Here is a 20,617-nt window from a genome sequence, read left to right as displayed (position 1 = left end):
TGTTTAGAGTTTTGCTGAAAAGTCTAAGTGAGATCTGCAAATTGTGTTTTACCATGTGAAATTGTTTAAGGTATTGACAACAGACTGCATAATTAGCTAAATGAGTCCAGGCAACTGAGAACATTGTTTAGCCAATGGGTTTTAGTGTTTTAGCAATTGAGAAAAACTGTAACATTGCCAAAGCAAGTGAAGTAGATAATATACAAAAGTGAAATAAACAATAAAAATGAACAGTAAACATTACAGTCACAGAAGTTCCAAATCAAATGTCATATTATGCATATATACAGTGTTGTAACGATGTGCAAATGGTTAAAGTACAAAAGGGAAAATAAATAAACATAAATATGGGTTGTATTTTCAATGGTGTTTGTTCTTCACTGGTTGCGCTTTTCTTGTGGCAACAGGTCGTTTATCAAAATCGGGTTTATCAAAATCGGGTTTATCAAAATCGGGTTTGTTTTCGAATTCTTTGTGGATTTGTGTAGTTTCAGGGAAATATGTGTCTCTGATATGGTCATACATTTGGCAGGAGGTTAGGAAGTGCAGCTCAGTTTCCACCTAATTTTATGGGCAGTGTGCACATAGCCTGTCTTCTCTTGAAAGCCAGGTCTGCCTACGGTGGCCTTTCTCAATAGCAAGGCTACGCTCACTGAGTATGTACATAGTCAAAGCTTTCCTTAAGTTTGGGTCAGTCACAGTGGTCAGGTACTCTGCCACTGTGTACTCTCTGTTTAGGGACATATAGCATTCTAGTTTGCTCTGTTTTTTTTGTTAATTCTTTCCAATATGTCAAGTAATTATCTTTTTGTTTTCTCATGATTTGGTTGAGTCTAATTGTGTTGCTGTCCTGAGGCTCTGTGGGGTCTGTTTGTGTTTGTGAACAGAGCCCCAGGGCCAGCTTGCTTAGGGAACTCTTCTCCAGGTTCATCTCTCTGTAGGTGATGGCTTTGTTATGGAAGATTTGGGAATTGCTTCCTTTTAGGTGGTTGTAGATTTTAACGGCTCTTTTCTGGATTTTGATAATTAGCAGGTATCAGCCTAATTCTGCTCTGCATGCATTAGTTGTTGTTTTACGTTGTACACTGAGGATATTTTAGCAGAATTCTGCATGCAGTCTCAATTTGGTGTTTGTCCCATTTTGTGAATTCTTGGTTGGTGAGCGCACCCCAGACCTCACAACCATAAAGGGCAATGTGTTCTATAACTGATTCAAGTATTTTTAGCCAGATCCTAATTGGTATGTCGAATTGATGTTCCTTTTTATGGCATAGAAGGCCCTTCTTGCCTTGTCTCTCAGATCGTTCACAGCTTTGTGGAAGTTACCTGTGGCGCTGATGTTTAGGCCAAGGTATGTATAGCTTTTTAGTGTGCTCTAGGGCAACGGTGTCTAGATGGAATTTGTATTTGTGGTCCTGGCGACTGGACCTTTTTTGTCAACACCATTATTTTGGTATGTCTGAGATTTACTGTCAGGGCCCAGGTCTGGCATAATCTGTGCAGAAGATCTAGGTGCAGCTGTAAGCCCTCCTTGGTTGATGACAGAAGCACCAGATCATCAGCAAACAGTAGACATTTGACTTCAGATTCTAGTAGGGTGAGGCCAGGTGCTGCCTAGTGCCCTCGCCAATTCGTTGATATATATATATGCTGAAGAGGGTGGGGCTTAAGCTGCATCCCTGTATCACCCCACGGCCCTGTGGGAAGAAATGAGTGTGTATTTTGCCTATTTTAACCAAACACTTGTTGTTTGTGAACATGGATTTTATAATGTCGTATGTTTTTCCCCCAACACCACTTTCCATCAATTTGTATAGCAGACCCTCATGCCAAATTGAAGGCTTTTTTGAAATCAACAAAGCAAGAAAATACTTTGCTTTTGTTTTGGTTTGTTTGTTTATTAATTAGGGTGTGCAGGGTGAATACGTGGTCTGTCGTATGATAATTTGGTAAAAAGCCAATTTGACATTTGTTCAGAACATTGTTTTCACTGAATAAATGTTCGAGTCTGCTGTTAATGATAATGCAAAGGATTTTCCCAAGGTTCCTGTTGACACATATCCCACAGTAGTTATTGGGGTCAAATATGTCTCTACTTTTGTGGATTGGGGTGATCAGTCCTTGGTTCCAAATCTTGGGAAAGATGCCAGAGCTAAGGATGATGTTAAAGAGTTTTAGTATAGCCAATTGGAATTTGTTGTCTGTATGTTTTATAATTTCATTGAGGATACCATCAACACCACAGGCCTTTTTGGGTTGGAAGGTTTTTCTTTTGTCCTCTAGTTCATTGAAGGTAATTGGAGAATCCAGTGGGTTTTGGTAGTCTTTAATAGTTGATTCTAAGATTTGTATTTGATCATGTATATGTTTTTGCTGTTTGTTCTTTGTTATAGAGCCAAAACGATTGGAGAAGTGGTTTACCCATACATCTCCATTTTGGATAGATACAGTGGCTTGCGAAAGTATTCACCCCCTTTGGCATTTTTCCTATTTTGTTGCCTTACAACCTGCAATTAAAATGTATATTTTGGGCATTTGTATCATTTGATGTACACAACATGCCTACCACTTTGAAGATGCAAAATATTTTTTCTTGTGAAAAAAAAGAATACTTGAGTGTGCATAACTATTCACCCCCCCAAATTCAATACTTTGTAGAGACACCTTTTGCAGCAATTACACCTGCCAGTCTCTTGGTGTATGTCTCTATAAATTTGGCACATCTAGGCACTGAGATTTTTGCCCATTCTTCAAGGCAAAACTGCTCCAGCTCCTTGAAGTTGGATGGGTTCCGCTGGTGTACAGCAATCTTTAAGTCATACCAAAGATTCTCAATTGGATTGAGGTCTGGGCTTTGACTAGGCCATTCCAAGACATTTAGATGTTTCTCCTTAAACAACTTGAGTGTTCCTTTAGCAGCATTCTTAGGGTCATTGTCCTGCTGGAAAGTGAACCTCCATCCCAGTCTCAAATCTCTGGAAGACTGAATCAGGTTTCCCACAAGAATTTCCCTGTATTTAGGGCCATCCATCATTCCTTCAATTCTGACCAGTTTCCCAGTCCCTGCCGATGAAAAACATCCCCACAGCATGATGCTGCCACCACCATGCTTCACTGTGGGGATGGTGTTCTTGGGGTGATGAGAGGTGTTGGTTTGCGCCAGACATAGCGTTTTCCTTGATGGCCAAAAAGCTGTATTTTAGTCTCATCTGACCAGAGTAACTTCTTCCATATATTTGGGGAGTCTCCCACATGCTTTTTGGCAAACACCAAATGTGTTTGCTTATTTTTTTCTTTCAGCAATGGCTTTTTTCTGTCCTCTCTTCCGTAAAGCCCAGCTCTGTGGAGTTTACGGCTATGGACAGATACTCCAATCTCCGCTGTGGAGCTTTGCAGCTCCTTCAGGGTTGTCTTTGGTCTCTTTGTTGCCTCTCTGATGAATGCCCTCCTTGCCTGGTCCGTGAGTTTGTGGGCGGCCCTCTTTTGGCAGGTATGTTGTGGTGCAATATTCTTTCAATTTTTTAATAATGGATTTAATGGTGCTCCGTGGGATGTTCAAAGTTTCTGATATTTTTTTATAACCCAATCCTGATCTGTACTTCTCCACAACTTCGTCCCTGACCTGTTTGGAGAGCTCCTTTGTCTTCATGGTGCTGCTTGCTTGGTGGTGCCCCTTGCTTAGTGGTGTTGCAGACTCTGAGGCCATTCATAACAGGTGTATATATACTGAGATCATGTGAAAGATCATGTGACACTTAGATTGCACACAGGTGGACTTTATTGAACTAGTTATGTGACTTCTGAAGGTAATTGTTTGCACCAGATCTTATTTAAGGGCTTCATAGCAAAGGGGGTGAATACATATGCATGCACCACTTTTCTGATTTGAATTTTTTTGACATTTTTGAAACAAGTTATTTTTTTCATTTCACTCCACCAATTTGGACTATTTTGTTTATGTCAATTACATGAAATCCAAATAATAATCAATTTCAATTACAGGTTGTAATGCAACAACATAGGAAAAACGCCAAGGGGGATGAATACTTTTGCAAGGCACTGTAATTCTTCCTGTTGTTGTTTGTTTAGTGTTTTGCAATTGCAAAAGAGATTGAATTTGTTGCTGCCTGCCTCTCTCTCTCTCTCTCTCTCTCTCTCTCTCTCTCTCTCTCTCTCTCTCTCTCTCTCTCTTTCTCTCTCTCTCTCTCTCTCGCTCTCTTTCTCTCTCTATCTCTATCTCTATCTCTATCTCTCTCTCTCTCTTTCTGCAGAGCTCCAGCCCAGGGAGGCTCTCCTCCATCTCTCAGTGCGTCTGGGTTTGTTCCATCGCTCCCGCTTTCTGATTGGCCAGCCTATGGGTCAGAGGGCACTGACCATCTCTCTCTCTCTCTCTTTCTCTCTCTCTTTCTGTAGAACTCCTGCCCAGGGAGGCTCTCCTCCACCTCTCAGTGCGTCTGGGTTTGCTCCATCTCTCCCGCTTTCTGATTGGCCAGCCTATGGGTCAGAGGGCACTGACCATGCCCAATGAGGAGGGGGAAACGCCCCTACAGCTGGCTCAGAGGAGAGGAGACCACTCCCTCTTTATGGCACTCGCTACGTGAGTCTCCGCCTCTTTTCATCACAAAGAGTATATCAACATCATGTTTATATATTTATTTATTGACTTTATTTAACCAGGTAACTCATTGAGAACACAGTCTATTTTATAATAACGACCCAAGAGCCAACCCAATCAGATAACTAACACATACCTTCCCACTTCACTTCCATACAGTTCACCTGTCCCTCAGAGGTCTCCCCTTGTCGGGGTGTGGTGTGTATGGGCAGATAGCACCCATGTACTGAGGTTCTGTCCTGGATCTGGCTGCCTCTCCCTCACCTTCCTGGGGGGCCCTGAGAGCAGTGTTCTGGGCAACATCCTGGTCCTCAGAGAGAAACTGATGGACCACAACATCCTCAGACAGGTAAGATCAGGGCCTGTATTCCGAGAGTAGTAGTGCTACTGGATACATTTTTTCTTTAAGATCATAATAAATAAGATTACATGGACAGGTGGGGCCCTTATTCTAAATCAGCCCTCCTACTCTATGCTTTGTGGATCGTGACCCAGGATTCAAAGCAGTGTTCAGTTTTTGCTCACAGTCTTTTTCTGTTCAGGTGAGTCCAGTGGATTACGGAGGAAAACATTGTGTTTAAGGAAAAACTAAAGCTGATTTAATTCTCTACTGTAGTACAATGTAATACAACTGTCAGTGTTGTATACACATAGTTTGGCTAGTTCTTGTTTATACCGGTGGATCTTACTTAGGCAGTAAAACTGGTATAATTATAGGTTGTAATGTGGAAGTTACACACACTGAGTCGTAAACATGATCAAAGAAAACTGCTCTGTTTCATCAACTAACTGTTGAACGTGGTGGAGGCTGTTGAGGGGAAGATGTCTCATGGTAACGGCTGGAACGGAGCTAAAAGGAATGGCCATTCCACTGATTCCGCTCCAGCCGTTACCACGAGCCCGTCCTCCCCAATTAAGGTGCCACCTGTGGTTGAATGACAGACATTAATATGGCTGTTGAACGATTAGGTTGCATAATGTTGTTGTAGCAACCTACTGATGTGTTTTATTGTAATGTTTACAACTATGAATGTTTACGGATGAACTGAGTAGCTGCTAAAATACTTTACAGTACCAGTCAAAAGTTTAGACACACCTACTCATTCCAGGGTTTTTCTTTATTTGTACTGTTTTCTACATAGTAGAATAATAGTGAAGACATCAAAACTATGAAATAGCACATATGGATTCATGTAGTAACCAAAAAGTGTTAAACAAATCAAAATATATTTTATATTTGAGATTCTTCAAAGTAGCCACACTTTGCCTTGATGACAACTTAGCACACTCACAGGTCTAAAGGAAGTGGAAATGTAATTCATTCATTGACTATGTTTTACTGTAAACAAACCTTTATAATATACATTTATATAATACATTGACATTTAAGTTCATAGATTATGTTACCTACAGTATTAGTTTATTATTATTATTATTATTATTATTAAGAGCATGTTGTCACGGAGCTCCTGTATTTGTCACAGATCTCAGCACTGAGAGGTGATGTTCAGATGGGGGACAGTTACGGATTGGACGTCCATAGAAGTGATGCCAGTGACGGAGGTGAGAGTGAAACACCAAACTCAGGATTGTGACTTTAATCTGGTGATAATAGCCTGTTCCTAAATCTGTTTGTGCTTTTGCCTACTCTGTTGTTATTGTCAAGCGAAACATTGGCATGACAATTCCATAAGGAGTTTGCAAGAGAGCAGAAACAGACTGCCACCCAGGCCGTGGGGATGAGCAGTGATGTAGTGGTTCCTTGAGAAGTGGGTATACTCAAATGTTGTTTTACATTTCCCAAACGGCCCACCCATCGAAGGAAAGGATCCCTGTGTGAAAAACTCTATGAGAAACAGTGACATACACTCTGAATGACCTAAAATGATAAATCCCATATTGGTCTTTTATAGTCAGGCCAACCCAAGCTGTACCTTGCAAGTAGGCTAATAGTAGGCCAACTATTGAGACAGATAAATTAGGCTGTCATTCATCTTAGCTTTGTGGAAAAACACTTATCACAATCATAGTAAGTACATTTTTCCTCAATAAAGTAACTATCAGCAAAGTCAGTGCTAGTAGGGGGAGAAAAAAGTCAAGTGCGAGTGTTAGTTCACAAAAGGCAACAACAACATTGGATGTTCTAAATCCATAACATTGTTTAAACCACATCAGGAGACCACTTTTGAGGTCTGGGAAAAATCTAAGAAATTTGGATTTTTGAGTGTAGTTACCCTTTTAACAGGCACCAATCACTGTTGTTTGGTTAGGTGTTTCTGTAACACATGAGATAGAGTTTGAAAAACAAATGGCCACTGGATTGATGCAAATATTCATGATATCATAGGTTTTTGGGAAAGCCTTTCCATCTACCAGAAGACGCTAGGGCTATCATTAGCATCGCCATATTTGTCCTGTTCCTTAATTGTTTGAAACTTGGACATTTAATTAATATTATGAGGCAGGTCTTACGTTGCTTCAAAATAGCCTATAGCCAGAATCCCACCATAGAAACGTGGAACCAATTATTTTATAAAGACTTCCTCATTTGCGTTCTCCTGTTCTAATGGTTTTCTTTCAACTTTCTTTCATTGTCTAGCAGCCAAAGACATTATCCTAGTCATCTTTGCAACCCATGATAATTGTTGCATCTTTAGATCTCCCGTCGTCCTAAATTTCTAACAGATATTTCCATCTCTGCCCATGAAACCGCTCGCATGTATAGTGCGCCTTTTAGAATGGTGTTTTCCTGCAAATTGAATTTGGGAACATTTGCGCATAGGCCTAACACTGTGTGTACATAGCTGCACCTACAATGTGAGTAAATTATACTTCAATCAACATTTTGAGCTAAGCATTCTGACATGTCCCATCAGCCTAATTAATTGATACGGCGTATACCTCCACTACTCTACTTTGATATGCATCGTGGGGATTAAGAAGTGAGTATACACAATGCCCACTGAAAAATAAGTGGGTATACGGCGTATACCTGCATTTACCCCCACTACACCACTGGGGATGAGTCTTTTCAGCAAACTCTGTTAAGAGAGTCATGGTCTCAGTCATGGTTCTTTCTTTGGGTCCACAAACAGCAATGTGGACCAGTGGACAGGTTCACCTTGCCACAAATAGAACATAAAGGCCAAGCCATGAACAGTGTTTGCACGTAGGACACACAGAGAGAAGAGCCCAGTCCAAACACACATATGCATGCACGCACACCCTGCCTGTCCCTGTTCCTGTGTGTCTGTCTGTCTGTGTGTGCCTCCATCATGCCACACAGCACCCAGCCAGTAGACACGTATCAGCGAGTCAACTGTTTAAATGACCTAAACAGACGATACACACTCAGTACACAAATGTCAGCAAGTTGTGTGCTACACAGGATACACACTGCACAGGGACAAGGAGAGAGTCTGTATCAGAGAGATTAATGAGGCAGAGGGGAAAGGGGGAAGAGAAGAGAGTGAGAGATAGAGGGGAAACAGAGAAGGAGATATGAGAGAGAGAAGAGCAGTGAGTGCAAGAGACTCGGAGCAGTTACTGCCGCCTCAAAGACACACACACTGCCGATCTCTCTTGTTTCTGGTAACCATAGCGACGGCAGGCTTGATATCAATGCGTACATAGAGAGACAGGAAGTCTATCTCAGTATCGACTTCATCCCACAGCAGCCCCCCCAGTCAGACTGGAGGGGAACACTATAGATCTATAGATCTGTACTAGGAAACAACCTCTGTCTTCCTCATATGTTGCTTTTGCTCTGCTGCTAGTGAAGCAGAGTCAGCCTAGCAGTGATTTCAGCATGTTTACCGGAGAAGTCATCTGTCTCTTCTTGTGGCCAATCATACTGCTTATTTAAAGGGTGTTAGATGGTGACATACGGGTGCCTTTGAGTGTCATTCTCTTCCTCTGCAGGTCTGGGCAGGGGGCTGCCACTTGGATACCTTACTCTGGTGGATAGTGTGAGTATATCAGTCTGCTCTGTAATGACCTGGTACATCAATGAGTTTGATGTGTGTGTGTCTGGATCTGTGTTCCTCCCTGTGTGTTGTGTGAGGGTGATGAGAGTGAGTATGTGGTGTGCATACATTTTCTGCTCTTTGGGAAAGCTTTTTGCCTTAGTGTGTGTGTGTGTGTGTGTGTGTGTGTGTGTGTGTGTGTGTGTGTGTGTGTGTGTGTGTGTGTGTGTGTGTGTGTGTGTGTGTGTGTGTGTGTGTGTGTGTGTGTGTGTGTGTGTTTCATTATGACAATTCAGAGGAGCAGTGCTCTTCTGGACTGCCCACATACATTCACCTCATCCTCTGATGGAGCTGTGTGGCTGTGTGATTTATGTTTTGTAAAATAGGTTTTTGAAGATCAGCTTGTTCTCTCTCTGGATGATGATGAGGAGCTTCCAACGTTACAAACAGGTACAATCCATTCATCTGTTTATCTCTCTGTCTCTCCCTCTTCTTTATTCTCACTCTCTTCATTTATTTTACCTTTATTTAACTAGGCAAGTCAGTTAACCTCTTACATCTAGACGTTCCGCTAACGGAACACCTGCTCCAATATCCAATGATGGGCGTGGCGCGAATTACAAATTCCTCAAAAATACAAAAACTTCAATTTTTCAAACATATGACTATTTCACAGCATTGTAAAGACAAGACTCTCCTTTATCTAACCACACTGTCCGATTTCAAAAAGGCTTTACAGCGAAAGCAAAACATTAGATTATGTCAGCAGAGTACCCAGCCAGAAATAATCAGACACCCATTTTTCAAGCTAGCATATAATGTCACAAAAACCAAAACCACAGCTAAATGCAGCACTAACCTTTGATGATCTTCATCAGATGACACAGCTAGGACATTATGTTATACAATACATGCATGTTTTGTTCAATCAAGTTCATATTTATATCAAAAACCAGCTTTTTACATTAGCATGTGACGTTCAGAACTAGCATACCCCCCGCAAACCTCCGGTGAATTTACTAAATTACTCACGATAAACGTTCACAAAAAACATAACAATTATTTTAAGAATTATAGATACAGAACTCCTTTGTGCAATCGAGGTGTCCGATTTTAAAATAGCTTTTCGGTGAAAGCACATTTTGCAATATTCTGAGTAGATAGCCCAGCCATCACGGCTAGCTATTTTGACACCCACCAAGTTTAGCCCTGACCAAACTCCGATTTACTATTACAAAAGTTTGATTACCTTTGGTGTTCTTCGTCAGAATGCACTCCCAGGACTGCTACTTCAATAACAAATGTTGGTTTGGTCCAAAATAATCCATCGTTATATCCAAATAGCGGCGTTTTGTTCGTGCGTTCAAGACACTATCCGAAGTGTAAATAAGGGTCATGAGCATGGCGCATTTCGTGACAAAAGATTTCTAAATATTCCATTACCGTACTTCGAAGCATGTCAACCGCTGTTTAAAATCCATTTTTATGCCATTTTTCTCGTAAAAAAGCGATAATATTCCGACCGGGAATCTGCGTTTAGGTAAACAGACGAAAGAAAACAAAGCATGAGGTCGACTCGGGCACGCGCCTGAGTCTCACAGTACTGTAACCAGACACTACCCAAACGCGCTACTTTTTTTCAGCCAGAGCCTGCAAAGCCACGATTCAGCTTTTTGCCGCCTTCTGAGAGCCCATGGGAGCCGTAGGAAGTGTCACGTAGCAGCAGTTTTAGAAACTTTGGAGTGTTTTCTAACCAAAGCTAATAATTATATGCATATTCTAGTTTCTGGACAGGAGTAATAATCAGATTAAATCGGGTACGTTTTTTATCCGGCTGTGAAAATACTGCCCCCTAGCCATAACAGGTTAAGAACAAATTCTTATTTTCAGTGACGGCCTAGGAACAGTGGGTTAACTGCCTTGTTCAGGGGCAGAACTACAGATTTGTACCATGTCAGCTCGGGGATTCAAACTTGCGACATTTTGGTTACTAGTCCAACGCTCTAACAACTAGGCTATGCTGCCGCTCCCTCTCTCTCTCTGTTGTAGTAAAGACAGTGTGTGGGTGATTCCCTCAGGAGATCTCTGTTGTTGTCAGTAAGGAATGCAATGTAAGTACAAGCACCCAATGTGTAACTGCTGAATTCCGTCAGTCATAATTATCTCCTGTCAGGCTTAGCCTGAACACACTTTTGACATGAGAGTCACGGCCGTAGGAGCAACTCTGACATTGGGGACACACACCCTAGTCATAGACTGTTCTCTCTGCTACCATATGGGAAGCGGTACCGGAGCGCCAAGTCTAGATCCAAGAGGCTTCTAAACAGTTTCTACCCCCAAGCCATAAGACTCCTGAACATCTAGTCAAAAGGCCGCCCAGACTATTTGCAGTCCCCCCCCCCCCCCTTTACACCACTGCTACTCTCTGTTGTTAACATCTATGCATAGTCACTTTAATAATTACCTACATGACTCTGTACCGGTACCCCCCTGTATATAGTCTCGTTATTGTTATTTTACAGCTGCTCTTTTATTACTTGTTACTTGTTACTCATGTTTTTTTGAAACTGCATTGTTGGTTAGAGGCTCGTAAGTAAGCATTTCACTGTAAGGTCTACACCTGTTGTATTCAGCATTTCACTGTAAGGTCTACACCTGTTCTATTCAGCATTTCACTGTAAGGTCTACACCTGTTCTATTCGGCGCATGTGACTAACACAATTTGATTTGATTTGATATATTCAATTTAACAACCATTTTGGTTGGAATCGTACCGTAATATTTTCTACTTATAATACAATTATTATACTGTAATAATAACCAGCAACATACACAGTTAATAAGTGGTTTACTAAAAAAAAGGTAGGCTTGAAAGGTCAAGCTGAAATGAATCAATCTCCACAATGATAAAAAATGTAATATCATCATGGCTGCCTCTCTCCTACATGAAGTTACGACATCCATTAAACCCTCTAGACTTAACATGCTATCATTTCATTAGAGATCATATACACTGAGTATACCAAACATTAGGAACACCTTCCTAATATTTATTTTCTATTTTATCCTCAGAACAGCCTCAGTTCTTTGGGGCTTTCAACATATCTACAAGGTGTTGAAAGCGTTGCACAGGGATGCTGGTGCATGTTGACTCCAATGCTTCCCAAAGTTGTGTCAAGTTGGCTGGATGTCGTTTGGGTGTTTGACCATTCTTGATACACATGGGAAACTGTCACTTTCCTGCCATGATCATGATAGGACCAAACAAAGTCTTAACACATGAGCGTCCTGACCCATATTCACTGTGATGATAAAGACATCAAAGCTGAAGTGTCTCAAATGTGCCAGATAGTTTGCCAGGGGTGGTGTGCTGGTGTGCAGGCAGTTGCCAAGAACCTTACTTATAGTCCTTTGCACTATAATGTTTTTTTTTATATATATACACTACCGTTCAAAAGTTTGGGGTCACTTAGAAATGTCCTTGTTTTTTAGTTTTTTTTTATAAAAGAATTGTCCATTAAAATAACATCAAATTGATCAGAAATACAGTGTAGACATTGTTAATGTTGTAAATTACTATTGTAGCTGGAAACGACAGATTTTTTTTAATGGAATATCTACATAGGCGTACAGAGGCCCATTATCAGCAACCGTCACTCCTGTGTTCCAATGGCACGTTGTGTTAGCTAATCCAAGTTAATCATTTTAAAAGGCTAATCGATCATTAGAAAACCCTTTTGCAATTATGTTAGCACAGCTGAAAACTGTTGTGCTAATTAAAGAAGCAATAAAACTGCATTCTTTAGACTAGTTGAGTATCTGGAGCATCAGCATTTGTGGGTTCGATTACAGGCTCAAAATGGACAGAAACAAAGACCTTTCTCCTGAAACTCGTCAGTCTATTCTTGTTCTGAGAAATGGCTATTCCATGTGAAAAATTGCCAAGAAACTGAAGATCTCGTACAACGCTGTGTACTACTCTCTTCACGGAACAGCGCAAACTGGCTCTAACCAGAATAGAAAGAGGAGTGGGAGGCCCCGGTGCATAACTGAGCAAGAGGACAAGTCCTCAACTGGCAGCTTCATTAAATAGTACCCGCAAAACACCAGTCTCAACATCAACAGTGAAGAGGCGACTCCGGGATGCTGGCCTTCTAGGCAGAGTTGCAAAGAAAAAGCCATGTCTCAGACTGGCCAATAAAAAGAAAAGATTAAGATGGGCAAAAACATTCACTGTCAGTTATTCACATAACCAGAACTACCCAGCGTTAGCTAGTTAGGTAAAACCTGGCACAGCTAAAAATGACTAAACTGGAAATGTAAAGCTAACTACCTATTAGCCAGGAGAAAGCTTAAAGTTGCTCTAACATTCCTAGACTTCTTACTTGAACTTACTTTGTTGTTGCCATGAACAATTACTTTTCCCTGTGCGGTGAGAATTGATGGTGGTGCTGCTGCACAGGTCTTCTTTTCTCTCTCACACACTGTCCCACTGCTATTAACAACTGAGAGTAGAATGAAGTAGTCGTTTTTCTAAATAAATTCTCGCAAATGTATGTACAGTACCAGTCAAAAGTTTTGGAGACACCTAGTCATTCCAAGGTTTTTCTTTGTTTTTACTATTTTCTACATTGTAGTATATTAATAAAGACATCGAAACTATGAAATAACACATATGGAATCATGTAGTAACCAAAAAAGTGTTAAACAAATCAAAATATATTTTATATTTCAGATTCTTCAAAGTAGCCACCCTTTGCCTTGATGACAGCTTTGCACACTCTTGGCATTCTCTCAACCAGCTTCATGAGGTAGTCACCTGGAATGCATTTCAATTAACAGTTGTGCCTTGGTAAAAGTTAATTTGTGGAATTTCTTTCCTTCTTAATGCGTTTGAGCCAATCAGTTGAGTCTGGACAAGGTAGGGGTGGTATACAGAAGATAACCCTATTTCTTAAATGACCAAGTCCATATTATGGCAAGAACAGCTCAAATAAGCAAAGAGAAATGACAGTCCATCATTACTTTAAGACATGAAGGTCAGTCAATGCGGAAAAGAACTTTGAAAGTTTCTTAAAGTTCAGTCGCAAAAACCATCAAGCTCTATAATGAAACTGGCTCTCATGAGGACCGCCACAGGAAAGGAAGACCAATTGCAGCCCAAATAAACTCTTCACAGAGTTCAAGTTTACAGACACATCTCAACATTAACTGTTCAGAGGAGACGGCGTGAATCAGGCCTTCATGGCCGAATTGCTGCAAAGAACCCACTACTGAAGGACACCAATAAGAGGAAGATACTTGCTTGGGCCAAGAAACACGAGCAATGGACATTAGACCGGTGGAAATCTGTCCTTTGGTCTGATGAGTCCAAATTTGAGATTTTTGGTTCTGACTGCTGTGTCTTTGTGAGACGCAGAGTAGGTGAATGGATGATCTCCGCATGTGTAGTTCCCATGTGAGGCATGGAGGAGGTGGTGTGATGGTGTGGGTGTGCTTTGCTGGTGACACTGTCTGTGATTTATTTAGAAGTCAAGGCACACTTACAAAGCATAGCAACCACATCGTTCTGCAGCGATACGCCATCCCATCTGGTTTGCGCTAATTGGGACTATCATTTGTTTTTCAACAGGACAATGACTCAAAACACACCTCCAGGATGTGTACAGGCCAAGAAGGAGAGTGATGGAGTGCAGCATCAAATGACCTGGCCTCCACAATCACCTGACCTCCACCCAATTGAGATGGTTTGGGATGAGTTGTACCACAGAGTGAAGGAAAAGCAGTCAACAAGTGCTCAGCATATGTGGGAACTTCTTTAAGACTGTTGGAAAAGCATTCCTCATGATGCTGGTTGAGAGAATGCCTAGAGTGTGCAAAGCTGTCATCAAAGGCAAAGGGTGGCACCTTTGAAGAATCTTTTTTGCTTACTGCAGGATTCCATATGTGTTATTTCATAGTTTTGATGTCTTCACTATTATTCTACATTGTTAAAAGCCTTGAATGAGTAGGTGTGTCCAAACTTTTGACTGGTACTGTATATACATATATACATTTTTAAATATATATCATTTTACGTGTCTCTAACATAGGGGGGTCTCCTATGCCCTTGATTCTAGTAATTTAACTTTAAGGGGCGTCACAGCAACTGACAAGGGTGTAAGACTCATTGAGTTCAATAGTTTAGCTAATGGATTTATTGTGCTCCCTTCACTGCTCTGCAACCAGGGGGATCGTGCTGTGTGTTCACACCATGGTGTCCCTCATAATGACTCAGCTTCATAGAGTCCCAGTCTCTCTCCCCTCCTTAACTAGCCCAGGAATCTGCCCTGTCACTGGGACAAAGGGAAGAATGGGGTCACCACAGACGGGGGACCTGTACCCAGTAAAATTCCCTCTAAACTAGGAGCAAATAGCCCCCTCTCCCCCTTGTCTCCCTCTTTTCCCCCTGACTCCCTTCTCTCTCGACCCCTCCTCCCCTCCCACCCCACCCCCAGCCTCATGGGTTGGACAGTGTACTACACTGTTAGAAAAAAGGGTTCCAAAAGGGTTCTTCGGCTGCCCCTGTAGGAGAACCGTTTTTGGTTCCAGGTAGAACTCTTTTCGGCCCCTCTGTGTAAAGGGTTCTACATGGAACCCAAAGGGTTCTACCTGGAACAAAAAGGGTTCTACCTGGAACCCAAAAGGGTTCTCCTATGGGTATGGCTGAAGGACCCTTTTAGGTTTAGATAGCAATACTTTTTTTCTAAAAGTGGACCTAAATAAATCTGTCTCTCTCTACCTCCCCCTGTCTCCCCCTGCCTCCCCCTGTCTCCCTCACCCGCCTGCCCATTGGGCCCTAGTAACTCTCTCCCTGAATAAGTCTTACCCCTCTCCCCTTTTTCTCCCTCTGCCTCTCCCCTACCCCAGCCCGTGGGTTGGACAGACAGTGGACCTCTGTAATTGAAGTGAAAGGAGGAATGTTAACAAGCTCAAATGTCATAGGCCCTACAAAAGCTGACATTTAAGATGATCCTTCCACACGCTGGACCCTCATGCTCCCCTCTGACAAAGCACACACAGAGAGGACACACACACGCACAGAAACAGAAATACTTCCATGAACAAACATGTTCACACTATACTTCTGAGGACTTTTTGAGGACCAACAATTGATTCCCATTCAAAACCTATTTTCCCCAGCCCCTAACCCTAACCTAAACCTAACCTTAACCCTAACCTTAACCTTAAACCTAAACCTAACCGCAACGCCTAACCCTAAACCTAACCACTAACCGTTAACTCTAATTCCAACCCTAACCCCAATTCTAACCCTAACCCTAAACCCAACCCCTAAGCCTAACATATAATGGTACTCACAAGTGTAGTAAAATGTGTACATACACACGCAGGCACCCGCACACACACACACACACACACACACACACACACACACACACACACACACACACACACACACACACACTTTACCAGTGAAAAGTCTTGTTGAGGAGGAGGATGCTGAGAGTTTGAGGGGGTTGCCGTGGCGATGGGAAATGCTAATTTCCTGTGCGTTGTCGGGGGAGATGGCAGTGAGAATGGAGAGTTTGCTGTAAACTCAGGTCCCCCACACTGCTGGGTGTGTGGGTGTGGGTGTGTGTGTGTGTGTGTATGCATGCTTGCTTCGTGTGTGCATGCTTGCTTGCATGAGTTTATTGCTTATGTGCATGTTTATTGTGTGTGTGTGTGTGTGTGTGTGTGTGGTGGTGATTGGCCTACCTCAACAAGAGCCCTTAGGAAAGGATACAGAGCTGTCATCACATCCCATTCTTTCCTCTCTCTCAGTTCTGTTCAGCATTTCCTGACAGCACATACACATCCACAGGAATTCAAGGTTGTGCAATTTAGTGGAATTTCCTGTCATCATTTGTTTGATTCTCTGGCCTTGGCTGACATCTCCCTCTTTGACCACCTGGACACCTGGGACTGTAGGAACACTACAGGACTGGCAAAACATAGACTCTGACACCTGGGACTGTAGGAACACTACAGGACTGGCAAAACATAGACTCTGATTCTGTTTCCCCTTTCTATTACCCCTTGCCCTCTTTTCCCAGAATACACATTCAGAGAAGAACCTCCAAGTCAGGTAAACAGGGGGGAACAGGCAAGGCATACACTATCCTATTTCTGGAGTATCTTACACTTGGTACCTTATGAGGAGTGTTAAAACACTGGAAAATAAGGGTTTTCACAGATCAGATACTGATTCGGATTGATAGTGGAAGTGAGTGTGGTTCTGGTTCCATTGATGTAAAGCCGGGACTTGTCTGTTGTTGTTGGAGATTCACATTACATTAATCTGCCAGGGATTCCAGTAGCAGTTTGGTTTTTACAGTTTCCCCCATTCTGTCTAGAAGTCTCCTGTGCTCCGATACCCTTTTATGAAATGCCAGCTCTCTTCCTGTCACGTTCGTCGTAGGAAGGAGACCAAGGTACAGCGTGGGTATCGTTCCACATCTTTTATTTTAATGTGAAACCTTGCAAGACAAACAATAAACTATAAACAAAACACAAACCGTGACGACAGAGGTGCTACACGCACTAACTCAAAATAATCTTCCACAAACACAGGTTGGATAAACAACTACTTAAATAGGATCCCCAATTAGAGACAACGATAACCAGCTGCCTATAATTGGAGATCATACAAATACCCCAACATAGAAAAAAAGAAACTAGAACCAAACAACATAGAACTAAATAAACTAGATAAACCCCCCCAGTCACGCCCTGACCTACTCTACCATAGAAAATAAGTGCTCTCTATGGTCAGGATGTGACACTTCCTCAGTCTTTCCCACATTTGGACTAGTGCATGTGCTTCTCTTTTGTGTGTGTGTGTATGTTTGTGTGTGTTTGTGTGTGTGTGTGTGTGTGTGTGTGTGTGTGTGTGTGTGTGTGTGTGTGTGTGTGTGTGTGTGTGGTGTGTGTGTGTGTGTGTGCGTGCATGTGCATGTGCATGTTTGACGTGTCTGTGAGTGCATGCATGTATGTGTGTCTCAGAGTACAGACTGGTTATTGGGTAAAGAGTGTGTTTGTGTGTGAGGGGGCTGTGATGCGTTCCTATGGGAGGAGTTGTAGTGGGTAAGATGGGGAGGTCCCTTAATGACCTCAGTGTGTGTGTGTGTGAGTGAACCATGCTACGCTACCGCTAGCGCTACTGCTACCGCTAACATTACCACAGCAGACCAGAGGGAGGGAATTATGCTAAGCTAAAGCTAATGTCTACCACAGTAGAGCACTGGGAGGAAATGCCTCTAATACACAGGATTTCCCTAACATTAGCAGGGGCGCCGTTGGCAGCTAACATCAAACACTGGCTGGAGAAAACAGAGAACTGTCTCGTGTTTTATCTCCTTGAGCAGAGGTATGTTTATGATGTTATGTCTATGACAGCGAATATGCTGGAACATTGTGCCAAAATGTTTTTCAACCGGCGCACAATCGAAAACTCTCATCGTCACTGATACTAAGACAAAAGACAAAGTGTTAGGTGTATATCTGTATTAAACACCTGTGCCTAAACTATAAGACCCATGATTATGTAATAGTTGTAATTGCCCTAGTCGCTGTTGGCATCCCACAGACTAGGCTACCAAAGGGTTAAATTAGATGTGTGTAGCGGTTCTGTTCCAAGCTTTGCTTTAACATAACAACCCTCTAAAGGTCAGAAAGGAGTAATTCTGCATCATTCGTTCTCTCTCTTTATTTTCCTCTATTCTCCCCCCCTCTCTCGCTCTTTCTCTCTCTCTATCGCCCTCTCTCTCTCTTTATTTTCCTCTGTTCTCCAGACTATTGGCCTTTTAACCAGTCATAGACCAGCCAGGTGGTTGGCTCACTGACACAGACCTATCAGAGCCCAACCAAGCAGCTGATATATGGAAATAGGAAGGAATATTTTCCATCATGTAGATTCTAGAAGTACCACGTCAAAGGAAATGGATGTTTTCCGTTGTTGTAACTGCGTGCTGTTCACCTCTGAACTGGTTTTAGCTAATGTTGTTTTGATGATTCACAGATTTACTACATCATCAGTCGGTTGGCCTGTTTGTGTTTTGATAACCTCAATGAGTATATTTTTGACCATAATGTAGTTTTCTTACTTAGCACAGATTTTGCTGGTAATTCTTTGGACAGTGTTCATTTCACCGCTGTTTGACTGATGGCTATTCCCCCCAAACTGGCTGTAGTTATTCTCAGTGCGTCTCGTGTGTTGTTTTCTCCAGTAAAGTCCCAGACGACCCACCCCAGAGGAACCCAGAGACAGTTCTCTCACTCTGCTGCTGCAGACACATCAGCCTCCATGATCAATGGCAGGAGTCAGCTCAACACAGAGGTACACCACCTTACCATCATACTAACCTGATCATGAGGTACACCACCTTACCATCATACTAACCTGATCATGAGGTACACCACCTTACCATCATACTAACCTGATCATGAGGTACACCACCTTACCATCATACTAACCTGATCATGAGGTACACCACCTTACCATCATACTAACCTGATCATGAGGTACACCACCTTACCATCATACTAACCTGATCATGAGGTACACCACCTTACCATCATACTAACCTGATCATGAGGTACACCACCTTACCATCATACTAACCTGATCATGAGGTACACCACCTTACCATCATACTAATCTGATCATGAGGTACACCACCTTGAGTAGATACTTTTTTTAATCTATTTCTCTGTTGTTGCTTCTCCCCTCTCTCTCCATCTCTCTCTCTCTCTTTCTCTCTCTCTTTCTCTCTCTCTCTCTCTCTCTCTCTCTCTCTCTCTCTCTCTCTCTCTCTCTCTCAGGTGGATGACCTAAGGGCTAAGGTCAGTGTTGCTGGCATAACGAGGGACAGCTCTGTGACTGTCAGCAGGGTGTGGGACTCTGTGTCCTCAGAGGCCCTGCTCCTACAGGCCACCTGCACCCCTCTACCTCCCTTGGGACTAGAGGAACAACAGTCCCCCTCCGTCTCTCCCTCTCCCTCACCTTCCCCCGCTGACCGAGCCCTCGCCCGACTCAACAGCAACTCCCACTCTTACCTAGCCAATCAGAAAGGGAGCCGGCCTCTGGAATCCCCTGACCTCAGGTATCAAACTCCGCCCATTCATCTGACCTCCTGTTACTCAAGACATTGGGTTTAATTTTTAGATCAAGAGAAGATAAAGGTGATTCTAGAGCGTTGAGATATCACATCAGCATTGTTGACTGAAAGAAACCAAAAGTGCTGTATCACAGTTGTGTGTTATTGTACTGCGATAATAAACAGAAGATTACATGTATTGTTTGCTCTTACCAGACCAAATATATTCAGTATGTTCTTATAGTGTGATGCTTTCTCTATATGGATGTTGTGGTGTGTTCAGGTAGTCTTGAACCCATACAGTTTCTGCTGTAGCCAATTGATCTACTTTTCCCATGCGCCATATATGACACACATTTTCATATTTCAGCTGTTGGTTTCAGCACTTAGAGTATGGATAGGAGGCGGCTGCAGTATATTGGGAGGGGCCTTAATGTGGACGTTTCCTCCTCTTTCTCTCCCTGACAGCCCCAGTCTGGTAGCTCTAGTGATGGACAGTGAGGAAGATGAGGAGGGGTTCCTGGTGAAGTCTTCCCTCTCTCCCATCTCTCCCCTGACCTCTGACCCTCGTAGCAGCGGGGACGACACCTCCCCAGACCTCACCTGCACACGCACACACTCCGCGTCCTCAGATGGCGACCCCACCCTCGCAAAGGTACCAGGCTGAAGCCTTCTCCTCAACCCTCACACACAGAGACTCACCAATGTATTAGGGTCAATGTATTAGGGCCATTGTATTAGGGCCATTGTATTAGGGCCAATGTATTAGGGCCAATGTTTTAGGGACAATATATTAGGGACAATGTATTAGGGACAATGTATTAGGGACAATGTATTAGGGACAATGTATTAGGGACATTGAATTAGAGACATTGAATTTGAGACATTATATTAGGGGC

General features: G+C 42.6%; 1 protein-coding gene across 3 annotated transcripts in view; it reads left to right on the top strand.

The window, feature by feature from the left end:
• The window catches only part of LOC106568988 (rho guanine nucleotide exchange factor 28), a 111,259-nt gene that overhangs the window by 40,329 nt on the left and 50,313 nt on the right, over positions 1-20,617 (top strand). For all 3 annotated transcript variants that reach the window (XR_014378788.1, XM_045692531.2, XM_045692539.2), the window contains exons 5-12: positions 4,414-4,597; positions 4,775-4,964; positions 6,100-6,178; positions 8,537-8,583; positions 8,967-9,030; positions 18,849-18,958; positions 19,444-19,724; positions 20,187-20,373. Coding sequence is in view for 2 of the 3 variants with exons in the window: in XM_045692531.2 (XP_045548487.2) it covers positions 4,414-4,597; positions 4,775-4,964; positions 6,100-6,178; positions 8,537-8,583; positions 8,967-9,030; positions 18,849-18,958; positions 19,444-19,724; positions 20,187-20,373 (1,142 nt within the window). In the remaining variant the exon portion in view is untranslated. The remainder of the gene's footprint in view (positions 1-4,413; positions 4,598-4,774; positions 4,965-6,099; positions 6,179-8,536; positions 8,584-8,966; positions 9,031-18,848; positions 18,959-19,443; positions 19,725-20,186; positions 20,374-20,617) is intronic.

Source organism: Salmo salar, chromosome 01 (genome assembly GCF_965601325.2).
Source record: "Salmo salar chromosome 01, fSalSal1, whole genome shotgun sequence".
Taxonomy (NCBI): Eukaryota; Metazoa; Chordata; class Actinopteri; order Salmoniformes; family Salmonidae; genus Salmo; species Salmo salar.
The sequence above is the reverse complement of the archived record's forward strand: the minus strand, read 5'-3'. Positions and strand labels throughout refer to the sequence as shown.